The sequence below is a fragment of the Oncorhynchus mykiss genome, chromosome 16 (assembly GCF_013265735.2).
Source record: "Oncorhynchus mykiss isolate Arlee chromosome 16, USDA_OmykA_1.1, whole genome shotgun sequence".
In the NCBI taxonomy this organism is placed as follows: Eukaryota; Metazoa; Chordata; class Actinopteri; order Salmoniformes; family Salmonidae; genus Oncorhynchus; species Oncorhynchus mykiss.
The window spans coordinates 24,154,824-24,169,359 of record NC_048580.1 but is presented as its reverse complement, the minus strand read 5'-3'; the positions used below and the strand labels follow the sequence as shown (position 1 = coordinate 24,169,359).

The 14,536-nt window shown below is 42.1% G+C and overlaps 1 protein-coding gene across 4 annotated transcripts in view; it reads right to left on the bottom strand.

Annotated features, from left to right (window-relative positions):
- LOC110491683 (signal transducer and activator of transcription 5B) overlaps positions 1-3,170 on the bottom strand; it is a 35,063-nt gene extending 31,893 nt beyond the window's left edge. For 2 of the 4 annotated variants that reach the window (XR_005036482.1, XM_036946576.1), the window contains exons 1-2: positions 2,658-3,169; positions 628-768 (exon numbers count right to left, since the gene is read on the bottom strand). Coding sequence is in view for 3 of the 4 variants with exons in the window: in XM_036946576.1 (XP_036802471.1) it covers positions 628-755 (128 nt within the window). In the remaining variant the exon portion in view is untranslated. Of the gene's footprint in view, positions 1-627; positions 769-2,657 lie in introns of all 4 variants that reach the window. The other 2 variants (XM_036946577.1, XM_036946578.1) reach the window with 2 other exon arrangements.
- Between the last annotated feature and the right edge of the window lie 11,366 nt (positions 3,171-14,536).

The following is a 14,536-nucleotide window of genomic DNA, read 5'->3' as shown; positions in this document are numbered from 1 at the left end:
GCCTAAAATTCTCTGGGTTTCCAGGTCCCTAAGAGACCATATTTTTTTTCTTCATTATCAACAATCAAATGTGCAAACAAGACAGACTCCTTTTCTTGTACAGTCACACACACACACTAATGTTTAACCTTAAAAATTCTCCACTGTTCGGAAGTGAACTAAAACTGTCAAGACCCACTCAAAACTACAGAGAATAGGCGAAAAAAATAATTAACAAATGCCATTGCTACCGCTCTTGTGCACACACCCGCATGCAATACATATTTCACCCTTTTCTCAGTCAGTGCACTTTGCAACAACTGTTCTGTGGCTAAGTCAAAGCGTCATTCAGTTGAAGCTTGTCAAATGAAAAATGATAGTCTGCATGAGCAGTGCATATCATGCCCTTGTTAAAGCAAGGCCAATGCAAATTCAAGTCTCAAGTAAAATACCTGTGTGTGGGACATTTAAGCACCTATTTGAGTGTGTGCATGATTTGTCCACAATTTGTATAAAAATAAACAAAAAACTGAAGCCTATATTAAGACATGCATTAAGACTCCAGCCATCAATATGATCAATAAGACTAACCTGGGTAAATAGAGGGGAAAAGGGATAAAAGCCATGAGAAAAGTGGTGTAAACTCACCAGAGCTGCCCCTCGATCCACTGGGCCAGGTAGTGACGCACCTCGATGGGGAAGTGCTGTCCGTAGAGAGACTGCATCTGGTGCAGCGCATCCCCCTGCAACTGCTGGGCCTGGATCCACACCGCCATCCTCCTTCAGCCCCTTGCCCCGAGCACACAAAGACACAGGAAGGAGGTGAGAGAGAGGGGTAGATGCAGAGAAGTGGAGAAAAGAGGGAGAGTGGAGGGGAGAGGCAGAGGGATGAGGGAATGTTAGAGTTGGTAGAGCAGAGCAGAGGGAGAGCAGAAGAGATAGGGTGAGTGAAGGAAATGGTGAGTGAAGGAAAGGGGAGAGGAGGAAGGAGGGTGAGAGTGGGTAGAGGAGAAGAAAAGATGGGACAAATAAATGAGGGAGAGCAGAGGAAACAGGTGAGGATGGAGGGAGAGTAGAGGAAAGGATAGTGTCCAAGATGCGTGAAGGAAAAGTAAAGAGTAACAGGGAGACAGATGGGAAAAGTTAAAATTGTGTGTGGGGTGACAATCAAATAAATAGGCTGTGTGTCCTATCCTGGAGAAACTCTATGCTCCGGGCTGTCACCGGCAGAATGAGAAGGACCAGCAGCTGACAGACTCAGGATGTTGTTGACCAACAACCTCATTAAATCTGGACATGCAAAAACCTTACTCCAGCCAAGCCATTGCCAAAGCATTGGTTTAACAGGTGATGGGAAGTGTGCCATCGACTAAGCCTAAACCCACTCCTAACACTCCTTTCCAAATATGGTGCCAGCACTGGGTTAGGAGTGGAATGACAACTTAGCTAGTAGTCTTAGGACAGAGTAGGCTCTAGCGATGCAGCCCAGTCTTTTGCATGGATAGAAGATACACACATCTTTTTTGAGGTTTGCAGTGTCAAATGGGATATGGATGCTGCCATTCCTCAAAGTTTGCAAAACCATTTTGGCATACTCAAATGTATGGTCAAGGAACACAATTATCGGTCCAGTAATTTGCCTTAAACTGCTGACATGAATGCAAAAGCTTGAGAGACTAGTTAGTAGTATGCATTGAGCCCAACAAGAAGCCTTCAAACCCTTTAGCAGAAAAATATTGTTCGCATGTAGTCTCATAAAAATCAAACAGCACATTCATCCACAAGCATTTCGCTACGCCCGCAATAACATCTGCATGTAATCAATACAATTTGATTTTAACACGCAATTCATGCAGCTAGCCATCAACACAAGTAAGGGTTTGGCCAGTCTAAAACAGTTCCATGTATAATAACTAGCTGTCCAAAAACTATTACTTGTATGGATAGGTAGCTGTATGAATGGCGTGTTTGCCATGTTTACAATTTATACAGTGTGCTGACACTGATGTATAATATAATACGAATGTGTGTGAGACAGCGTTGGACATGTAGCTTCTTAGCACCACATCATGGAATGTCCATTTTGCGAGCATTCGATTTCGCTTTCGGGTTTAGCCAGCTGATTGACAGTTATACTTCTGTTGTGATAAACAGTTTAGCTAGCTATAACTAGGCACAATATAGTTTGTGATCTGGCCAACTAACTTAGTTGTCTAATGTAACTAGTGTATTTGCTTTAACTAACTTTACTGCTAGCACCGCTAGCACCGTTAGGGAAGGCTCAAGGCAAGCGTTTCACGGTTAAGTCTACATGCGTTGTATCCGGCACATGTGTGATATTTTTATTTGATTCGAAGCTAGGTAGCTAACTAGCTCAGTTAGCCAGCTAACTATTTAGCTAAGTGAGTATTGTTAAAGTACATAGATAGGCTAGGTAACGTTACCTAGCCTGTTTGCCAGTGAAAACATGCGTGTTGATAGCAGCTACTGTAGCTAACTAACGCTAGCTATCTGATTACGTTAGTTGGACGACACATATAAACAACTAGATAGTTAGTTAGGACCTTAGAAATAAAATGCAAATCGTGCATTACGTTGCAGGCTAGCTAACATCAGTCAAGTTAGTTTACAAATATTTCGAAATGTAAAGAAAAACATGAGTGCAATCAGTCGCTTACCTATATCCAGACAGCAAATCTGATTTAGATCATAGGGCACAGGAAACACCAAAACTAAGCCCTTCAAAACGTTTTGTGTTTAACGTTCCCTAGCTAGCTAATGTTACCCAGAATGTTGCGGTTTGTCATATCGAACCATTACCGGTATCGTAATGGCCAGTTTTTAATTTGCTTGGCAAGAAAATCAACTAGCAACCAGCTGTTGCTGCTACCATATAGCTAACTAACTAACGTTAGCATAAAACTATTTGCATGCACCACCCACTTCCGGGGAGAATGCTCGTTTTGGTTATAGCAGCGCTACCTCCTCCGTCTTATAGCTAGCTAAAATATGCTAACGTTATTTATATAAGCTAGTTAATACAAAGCCATGCAAGTGTAACACCAACTACAATGTAGACCCTAAAGACATTGGTACGGGTGGGGGCATAAATGTAATGTATTTCCGCTCTAGTCCAATAAAACGGAGACAATTCTTTGTTCTCTTTTTATTATTGGTCCGGCTTCAGCAGAAGCATATCCTATAGACGCAGCTCTGGTTTCTCCTACGTGGTAATGATGAGTCGTTCGCGAATGAACGGATCTTTTTTCGGGGAGCGAATCGCATCGGTGAAGGCCAATTCAGTTGGCTCCCCATTTGCATCCTACTACTACTGCTTTATGAGCTCAAGGCAAAGTTTTTCTGCAGATAAGAGGCAATAATTATCTACAGAGGATGAATCCTCACTACAGAAGCAATACATAGTGGGGAGAGCGCATCAATCTGGTCCACGCGGATGTTTGCAGTGCGTGAAAAAAAACGTAGTTTCGCATTTTTTGTTGTTGTTCTAGGTCGATTTTTAAGCAATTTGAACGAAGAGCCGTTTGGTAGCCAAATGAGCCGGCTCACGGATACGACTCGGTCTGCTCATCACTACTTCGCGGGAAGGTACTAGAATAGCCTCCAGACTCTTCACTTGGCTTCGTTTACAGTTCCCCCTCACATGGGGACAGTGGTGTAAACTTTAAAATACTTAAGATAAAATACTTTAAAATGCTACTTCAGTCGTTTTTTGTGGTATCTGTACTTTACTATTTTTACTTCACTACATTTCTAACCCCATATATTTTTTTAACCCCATAGATTTTCCCTGACACCCAAAAGTACTTGTTACATTTTGAATGCTTATCAGGACAGGAAAATTGTCCAATCAGACACTTAACAAGAGAACGTCCCTTGTCATCCCTACTGCCTCTGATCTGGCAGACTCACTAAACACAAATGCTTGGTTTGTCAAATATTGTGTGTTCTCTAGCCACAAATAAAGGAAAATACAATTATGCCATCTGCTTTGCTTAATATAAGGAATTTGAAATTATTTATACTTTTGATACTTAAGTATATTTTAGCAATTACATTTACTTTTGATACTTATGTTTCATTAAAACCAAATACTTTTAGACTTTTGCTCAAGTAGTATTTTACTGGGTGACTAACTTTTACTTGAGTCATTTTCTATTAAGGTATCTTTACTTTTACTCAAGTATGGCAATTGCATACTTTTTCCACCACTGCATTAAGCCACTGAAGGTGTTGTGGTTCTATTCACTATAAGAAGTAGCTGTGTACACGCCATGGGCCTTACCCCCAATCTCCTTAATGCTGAGTACCAAGCAGAGATGCATTGGGTCCCATTTCTTCAGACGTTGGTTATGACTCAGCCAGGGATTGAACTGCAAATGAATTACTTAAAAATCATACAATGTGATTTTCTGGATTTTTGTTTTAGATTCTGTCTCTCACAGTTGAAGTGTACCTATGATAAAAAAATGACAGACAACTACATGCTTTGTAAGTAGGAAAACCTGCAAAATCGGAAGGCTGAAGTCTTTGTAAATTATTCGGGACTTCCTCTGATACCGCCTGATATAGAAGTCCTGCAGGGAGCTCAGCCCCTGTGATGTACTGGGCCATCCGCACCATCCTCTGTAGTGCTTTGCGGTCCGGGGTGGCGCATTTGCCATTCGAAGTGATAATGCAGCCAGTCAAGATGCTCTCGATGGTGCAGCTGTAGAACCTTTTGAGGAGCCGAGGGCCCATACCAAATCTTTTCAGCCTCCTGAGGGGGAAGAGGCGAGGTCATGCCCTCTTCACGACTGTGCAGGTGTGTGTGGACCATGTTAGGTCCTTAGTGATGTGGATGCTAAGGAACTTGAAGCTCTCAACCTGCTCCACTACAGCCCTGTCGATGTAAATGAGGCGTGCTCTCCCCTCTTTCTCCTGTAGTTCATGATCAGCTCCTTGGTCTTATTGATGTTGAGGGAGAGGTTGCTGTCCTGGCACCACACTGCCAAGCCTCTGACCTCCTCGCCATCGGTGATCAGGCCTACCACCAGTGTCCCATCAGCAAACTTTATGATGGTGTTGGAGTCGTGTTTGGCCACGCAATCGTGGGTAAACAGGGAGTGTAGGAGGGGATGAAACACACACCCCTGAAGGGCCCTCGTGTTGAGAGTCAGTGTGGCAGAGGTGATGTTGCCTACCCTCCCGACTTGGAGCTAGCCCGTCAGAAAGTCTAGGATCCAGTTGCAGAGGGAGGTGTTCAGTCTCAGGGTCCCGAGCTTGGTGATGAGCTTGGAGGGGACTATGACGTTGAACGCTGAGCTGAAGTCTATGAACAGCATTCTCACATAGTAATTTCCCCTCTTGTCCAGGTGGGAGAGGGCAGTATCTTATGGATCTGTTGCAAATGGAATGCGAATTGAAGTGGGTCCAGGGTGTCTGAGATGATGATGTGTGTTATGACCAGCCTTTCAAAGCACTTCATAATTACATATCGGAGTGCTACAGGGTGATAATCATTTAGGCAGGTTACCTTGGATTTCTTGGGAAACTGGGACAATGGTGGTCAGCTTGAAACACTTGGCTATGAATACAGCATAAAATGAATGGGCAAGTTTGTTTTGCATGGTCCGGTGCCGTGAGTGGGTGGAGATTTCACTAAATGATCAATGGAATGGACTAAAATATACAAGCTCCCCCAATCCGAGGACACCAGGCCATGCTAAATTAACTTTCCCACTGCAATCACTTTTCACCCGAGGGGCGCAGTTGTCTACAACACTGCATCTCAGTACAAGAGGCGTCACTGTAGTCCCTGGTTCAATTCCAGGCTGCATCACATCTGGCTGTGATTGGGAGTCCCATAGGGCGGTGCACAATTGGCCCAGCATTGTCCAGGTTTGGCCAGGGTAGACCGTCATTGTAAATAAGAATTTGTTCTTAACTGACTTGCCTAGTTAAATTTTAAAAACCCTGGCAGCTTAATTGAATCCCTTCAGTGAGCCTGTAACCTGAGGGGAGGTGTGTATAAACCACACCCCCATCAGCAGTAAAGTGGCTGTGTAGGTTATGGACAGAGTCCTCCATAAGTTTCTAGACAGTGTAACTAAAGTTGTTGATGATGATGGTTCATGTCGTCATTAGTATAGTTTAAGTTCAGAACAAGCCATTGTGTTTTCTATGATAAAAAAAAAACTGGACCTCCCTCTTACCTAGCTCAGGTCATTGTAACCCATCGAAGGCCCTGCCACGGTCCCATTAAACAGAGAAAGTTATAGTGAAGATTGGGAGGGCTCTATTTGTTTCACCTGTATTCCCTCTCTGCATTCAGTGGCTGTTACGGAATAGGGAGAAATGATGATCCGGGAGCTATTGATCTTGAACATCATAGACCACTGTGAGAATGTTCACTCTCTCTGGCTGTGACAGACCACTCATGCCCTCTGCTGGACAGACCTGCCATACTCTAAAAATTAGGGGTTCAACAAGGGTTCTTATAAGATCCTCAAAGTTCTCAGAAGAAACTTAAGGTTCTTGGCACTGAAAATGGCACCCAAAAAGGTTCTTCCAAGAACCCCATAGGAGGTGGGGTTCATCGAGGAACCTCCTTAGCTGGTGGGGTTTCTTGCAGGAAACTAACTGCCCAACTGAAACATTTGGATTAGAATTTGAAAGGACAGCAGGTGAAGGCACTTAACTGAAAAATGTAAATATCTCCTCAACTTAAGGTAAGGTTTGTCCCTTGTACATTGATATTGTTTCATAATGATACCATGTATCTTTTCATATTTGTGCAAATCTTTTTAAAACAGAGAATGGACACAAGTCAATGGATATCAAGCAATGAAGAGGTAAGAATATACCGGCTATGAGAATATGTTGAAGGCTAGCTGTATTGGGTGCAGAGGACTGCTCACTTTAGCATCTGTGTCTGCAGGTATACAGACAAGGAGCTGTGTCCACAGGGAATTGTCACTAGATCCTTCAGTAGCTCCAGACAGATCGAGCAACTGATCAAGTCCATGGCCTCTGCCATTTTGATGCACACACTAACAAATGTAGCGTGAGAGCCAGAGATACAGTAAATTTATTTTTCTGAGGAGTAGGACTGGCTTGTATTCCGTCGACGGTGGCTTCCTGGCTCAGATGTCAGATCCACTCTAAAAAGAGAAGGTTCCTGGAGTATCCTTTAGGGGTTATTCCAATTGAAACAGTGGGGTGACCCCTACAATGGATCCTCAAAGAACCTTTTGAATAACCTTTTGGGCTACACCCCCGTTATTGTTTTTGTTATGTGTATTATTAATAATACCAACATAATATTTTAGTTCTCAGTGTTTATTATGATTTTGGTGACAAAGCAGAACTTTAAAAATCCAAATATGAGGTAAACTCCCAGCAGAGCCCCAAGTCCAATGGGTATTTAATCTGGCGTTTTGATGCTAATGTGTTGCCAGAATGATTTTGCAGTCATGGTGATCGAACAGGTTTCCTGTTATATTCATAGAGGTGTAGGGAGGGTGAAGTCTGTGAATCCTAAAAACATTTGAATTATACAGATTAACAAAATATACAACAGTATTCATGCCTTGGTTTTTGTGGTAAATGTGAATGAAAAAAACTGCTTTGATAATAGTTTTCATACACATAACTTGTCCATAATGTAGAGGCCTATGGGATATTAATTGAAGAGGTAAGGGAGGAGGATGGTAAATGTGATCTGCATGATATCATGCAAATACCAATTGACATACCTTTTGTATACCTACTGGGCTGTATTTAGGGCTGCTCAGATCAGGAAGGGAAACAGTCCGTTGCACAACTGAATGCATTCAACTGAAATGTGTCTTCCGCATTTAACCCAACCTCGCTGAACCAGGGAGGTGGGGGCTGCCTTAATGTCCACGTCATTGGTGCCTGGGGAACAGTTGCTGTTGGGGCTTAACTGCCTTCCTCAAGGACATAACGGCAGATGGCAGATTTTCCACCTTGCTGGTTCTGGGATTCGAACCAGTGAATTTTCGGTTACTGGCTCAATGCCCTTAAGATGACCTTGTGCTGGGGATAATAAAAGGCCACTTTCAAATGAGCAGTTTGTCACACAACACAATGCCACAGATGTCTCAAGTTGAGGGAGCGTGCAATTGGCATGCTGCCTGCAAGAATGTCCACCAGAGCTGTTGGCAGAGAATGTAATGTTAATTTCTCTACCTTAAGCTACCTTCAACGTCGTTTTAGAGAATTTGGCAGTACGTCCAACCGGCCTCACAGCCGCAGACCATTCCCAGTGGTGGGAAAAGTACCCAATTGTCATACTTCAGTAAAAGTAAAGATACCTTAATAGAAAATGACTCAAGTAAAAGTGAAGGTCACCCAGTAAAATCCTACTTGAGTAAAAGTAAAAGTATTTGGTTTTAAATATAGTTAAGTATTAAAAGTCAAATGTAATTGCTGAAATATAAATTCCTTATATTAAGCAAAACCAGACGGCACTATTTTCTTGTTTTTTAAATTTACGGATAGTCAGGAGGACACTCGCATATAATTTACAAATTAAGCATGTGTTTAGTGAGTCTGCCAGATCAGAGGAAGTAGGGATGACCAGGAATGTCCTCTTGATAAGTGTGTAAATTACACTTTTCCTGTCCTGCTAAGCATTCAAAATGTAACAAGTACTTTTGGGTGTCAGGAAAAATGTAAGTTAAAAGTACATAATTTTCTTCAGAAAAGTAGAGAAGTGAAAGTTGTCAAAAATATAAATAGTAACCCCCAAAAACGACTAAAGTATAACTTTCAATTATTTTTACTTAAATACTTTACACCTCTGCGTGTAACCATGCCAGCCCAGCACCTCCACATCCGGCTTCTACACAACATTGGCAGTAGAATGTCCTTCCTGAATAGCTCAGTGACTTTCAATGTGGCACCATCATAGGATGCCACCTTTCCAAAAAGTCAATTAGTCAAAGTTCTGCCCTGCTAGAGCTGCCCCGGTCAAATGTAAGTTATGTTATTGTGAAGTGGAAAGGTCTAGGAGAAACAACGGCTCAGCAGCGAAGTGGTAGGCCACAATCTCACAGAACGGAACCGCCGAGTGAAGCACGTAAAAATAGTCTGTCCTCGGGTTGCAACACTCACTACCGAGTTCCAAAGTGCCTCTGGAAGCAACATCAGCACAATAACTGTTTGTCGGGAGCTTTATGAAATGGATTTCCATGGTTGACTAGCCGCACAGAAGCCTAAGATTACCATGCGCAATACCAAGCTTTGGCTGGAGTGGTGTAAAGCTCGGCGCCATTGGACTCTGGAGCAGTGGAAATGCGTTCTCCAGAGTGGTGAATCACGCTTCACCATCTGGCAGTCCGATGGACAAATCTGGGTTTGGCCAATGCCAGGATAACGCTATCTGCTCCAATGCATAGTGCCAACTGTAAAGTTTGGTGGAAGATAAAAAATGGTCTGGGGCTGTTTTTTTTTTGTGGTTGAAGCTGGATGAAATCCTGAGGGTTATATGGGATGGTCTAAGTTATATAAGGCAAAGGAGTGTGCTCTGCCACGACACTTTATACACAGAAGATTTCCGCTAAACATAGAATCACAGTGTTTATCCTTCTCTCCATGACCACTGTGTCACGACTCCTACCGAAGGTGGCTCCCCTTCCTGTTCGGGTGGCGCTCGGCGGTCGTCGTCACCGGCCTACTAGCTGCCACTGATCCCTTTTCCCCCTTTTCTGTTTATTAGTTGCACCTGTGTTTAGTTTAGGATAAATGGTTGGGCGTTATTTACCAGCCGGCCCGCCTGCTGGTTGTGCGGGATTATTTTCAGTGTACACGGCTGTAGGTTACGGTTGTCCGTGTGTGTATTTTACTGGACTGTTTAGTTCCCCGTGTTTGGGGCGTTGGTTTGGGTTGGCGTCGTTTCACCGTTGTGGTGTATTAAAAGTAGCGCTTCCTCCACAACACTTACACATTTATTATTTCACAACGAAGTTGACTACAACTAAAGCTGCCAATGTCTTTGTAATTGTTACAAACAAGCAAAGGATAAAAACACGCTTCAAATGAAAACCGAGATGACTGCATTAAAAGATAAATGGCCTACCTACGGTATAGGCCTATATAGTTCGATGATATGTTAATCAATTTCATGTTCATTCAGTTGTTTTATTTTGCCATTTGGCTACTGTGAAATGTTTTGCCTCAATATATTTCCTGATGTTTAGCCTAACGTGCGCAATTATTTGCCAAATCTTGATTTAGTGCATTATTATATTGTAAGCATTAGAATCTCTCTAGGAGCTGACCCGTCGTCAGTATTGTGGCATAACTCTAATGTTAAGTTTGAATGGAGGAAGCAGATCAGACTGCAGCGCTGCCTTTCTATCATATCAGTATCGACACAAGCTTCAACGATGATCATAGCGAATCTATCCCTGCGTGTTTTGTTTTTTGGTAAACGCATGTTACATCTTCTACATCAGTGGTCACCAACCTTTTCTGAGTCAAGATCACTTTCGCAGTCGAAAAGCAAGCTGAGAACTACTGCTTACATTAACCTCACACAAACAGTTTTGTAGGAATGAGGTTTGTGCACTAGGCCTAATACACTATCCCAGCATATTGGCAATATGATTGGCTGCCAATATTGTTAATCAGATCATATTATATTTCAAAACTCGAGCTTTGATAACAATAGATCCGTTAGTTTAGCACTTGTTGAGGCACTGTGGAGCATGAATTGAAATGATTTGTTTTTTTATTTTACTGGTCAACGAGGTCAAATCCGAGTTGGATGATAGTTCTGCTCTCTCCTTCCTTTCCTCCGGGGAGACTGACCAGAGAGAGGGGACACCGTCTTCCACCTGATGGCGAAACTCGAGTCGCACCGCATCTGCCTCATGCACAAATTAATGTTGTTCCAGTGACCAGAGAAAGTTAAATATTCCTTAATATTAAAATCGACACGACGAGCTGCTAATAATAATAAAGAGCAGTGCTATCGATACTTAGCTACTCGTTCAAAGCAGCTGCAGCCCGAGCGGAAGTACGGATAATAGTGTTGTAATAGTGTTGAATAGTGACAGTGCTGAATATAACCTTTAAACACGAACTCACTCATAAAAAACGCAGCTCTTTGCTGTATTCATTGACAGTCTCTCTGTGGTCATGGGTTTAAAAGTTATTAAATCTTACATGGAAGCTCTGTAGCCACGGTGATTTGAGCTAACCGATTGGGCAGCCCAATAGGTGCACTCGATTTCAGTCACAGATTGGCCAGTCTGCCGAATAGGCGAAGTTTGTCTCATGGGAACACTTTGCTTACCCGGTGCACAGGACTTTTGAATCAAGTGCACCAACCCGCAACAGCTCAACACGATTTTTAAAAAGGAGCACAAGCCTTCATCGTTCGTTGGCTTTTCGCGATCGATCGGTTGTCGACCACTGTTCTACATCGTATCTGGCACAATAAACCTCCTCCACAGAGTCCAGACCACATTCACTCAGCCACTCTATCCTGATTTATATCATGCCTATAAAGGATCTGGGAAGATACTGACAGCTTTTCATCGATAAAGCTATGAGTCTGCTGGTATCCATGTAAGCTTTACTGGTTTACTGCTGATTTAGGACAACGATTGATTTGAGATTGCTGATGTCATTGAGTACTGTGTGATATATTTTTATTTAATTTATTTCACCTTTATTTAACCAGGTAGGCTAGTTGAGAACAAGTTCTCATTTGCAACTGCGACCTGGCCAAGATAAAGCGTAGCAATTCGACACATACAACAACACAGAGTTGCACATGGAATAAACAAAACATACAGTCAACAATACAGTAGAACAAAATAAAACAAAAAGTCTATATACAGTGAGTGCAAATGAGGTAAGTTAAGGAAATATTTGCTTCATTTGCATGTACAGAGTTGTAAATCAAACCAAGTGTAACATAACTGATTTAATGGCTATTTTTTTACCCTGTAGCCATCTGCAACTTACCACAGGTTAGATAAGTTACACAGTTAACAAGAATCACTTTCTGCCAACCCAATACATTTTTCTTGGTCCTGTGAAGTTGTCAATCAAGCAAATACAAGTGTGAACGCCAAACGTTCTTTAAATTTCAATTTATTTTTGAAGAAATAGTGAATCATGCAAAGGTGCCAATATATTTGACCGCAACTATAACTACCATCTGAATACATGGGTCATAGGGACACATTGTAAAGTAATACCATTAATGTTGTTATAGACCAATAAAACTGAGGCAATGATTTGTTGTTATATTATTAAGATTTCTATTGCACAGGATCTTTAAAAAGTATTTTTATTTACTGTATGAGTCCTTGCCCTGCCAGGTGCTCCTGTTGACTAAAGCATTTGTCACAGTTCTTCTCCAGTGTGAATTAGCTGATGACCGCTAAGTTCAGTCGATGTCATGAGCACGTTCCACATCCAGGGCATGGAAATGGTTTCTCTCAATGAGTTCGCCGCTGGTGGTATTTGAGATCACTGGTCATTCCTAAAGTGCTTTTCACACAAAAGGCACAAGTGTGGTTTGTCGGTGTTGTTTCAGAGCAGGTGCTGTTTTAAATCATTTTTTCACACCAAGTGCATTTATGTGATTTCTCCTGTGTGCACCCTCACATGATTTCTAAGTGCTGACTTTACATTAAAGCATGGGCCGCATATTGTACGCGTGTGATTTCTACCCTGTGTGAATTGTCAAATGGTCTGTGAGCCTTGCCTTTCTACCAAAGTACAGTGCATTCAGAAAGTATTCAGACCCCTTGACTTTTTCTACATTTTGTTACGTTACTCCTTATTCTAAAATAGATTTAATAAAAATAAATACTCAATATTCTACACATAAAACTCCATGATGACAAAGTGAAAAACAAGTTTATAAATGTTTGCACATTTATAAAAACAGAAATACCTTATTTACATAAGTATTCAGACCTATGAGACCCGAAATTAAGCTCAGGTGCATCCTGTTTCCATTGATCATACTTGAGATGTTTCTACATCTTGATTGGAGTCCACCTGTGGTAAATTCAATTGATTGGACATTATTTGGACATTATTGGACATTATAAGGTCCCACAGTTGACAATGCATGTCAGAGCAAAAACCAAGCCATAAGGTTGAAGGTAATGACCGTAGAGCTCAGAGACAGTATTGTTTCGAGGTACAGATCTGGGGATTGGTACCAAAAAATGTCTGCAACACTGAAGGTCTCCAAGAACACAGTGGCCTTCATCATTCCTAAATGGAAGAAGTTTGGAACCACCAAGACTCTTCCTAGAGCTGGCCACCCGGCCAAAGTGAGCAATTGTAGAAAAGGGCATTGGCCAGGGAGGTGACCAAGAACCTGATGGTCAATCTGATAGATTTCCTGGTCTGATGAAAACAAGATTGAAAGCTTTGGCCTGAATGCCAAGCATCACATCTGGAGGAAACCTGGCACCATCACTACGGTGAAGTATGGTGGAGGCAGCATCATGCTGTGGGGATGTTTTTCAGTGGCAGGGACTGGTCAGGATCGAGGGAAGATGAACCGAGCAAAGTAGAGAGAGATCCTTGATGAAAATCTACTCCAGAGCATTCAGGACCTCAGATTGGGGAAATATTCACCTTCCAACAGGACAACGACCCTAAGCACACAGCCAAGACAATGCAGGAGTGGCTTCATGACATGAATGTCCTTGAGTGACCCAGCCAGAGCCCGGACTTGAACCCGATCGAACATCTCTTGAGAGACCTGAAAATATCTGTGCAGCGACACTCTCCATCCAACGTGAAAGAGCTTGTGAGGATCTGCAGAGAAGAATGGGAGAAACTCCCCAAATACAGGTGTGCCTAGCTTGACATGTCATACCAAAGAAGAATCGAGGCTGTAATCGTTGCCAAAGGTGCTTCAACAATGTACTGAGTAAAGGGCCTGAATACTTCTGTAAAAGTGATAGTTTATTTTTATAAATGTGCAAAAAAAAAACAACAGTTATTCCTTTGTCATTATGGGTTATTGTGTGTAGATTGATGAAGAAAAAAAACAATACATTTTTAGAATAAGGCTGAAACGTAACAAAATGTGGAAAAAGTCAAAGGGTCTGAATACTTTTTGAATGCACTTTATTTGCCACATTCTGCGCAATAACATTTTTGTCCCGTGTGTATCCTTAAATGCATGTTCAGGGCGCTTTTGCAGCAGTAGTGCTTGCCGCAATCATTGCACCGAAATGTCTTCTCTCAATGTTTGAGTGTGCTGGTGTTGTTTTAAAGATAATTTGCTGATGGGTAACATTTCCACACAACAGGCACTGAAATGATTTCTCCCTTGTGTGAATTCTCTGATGTATTTTTAAACCCGAATGCTGTGCTTATGCCTTTTCTGCATACAGGACAGGTATATTTTCTCTCTGATTTGTATCTCACCTCCCCAGTGTGAATCTTAACATGTTTCTTCAGTTTTCCCTTACTGCTGAAACATTTCACACAGTCTTCGCATTGAAACAATTTCCCCTCTGTGTGAATAATTCCATTTGCTTGTAAA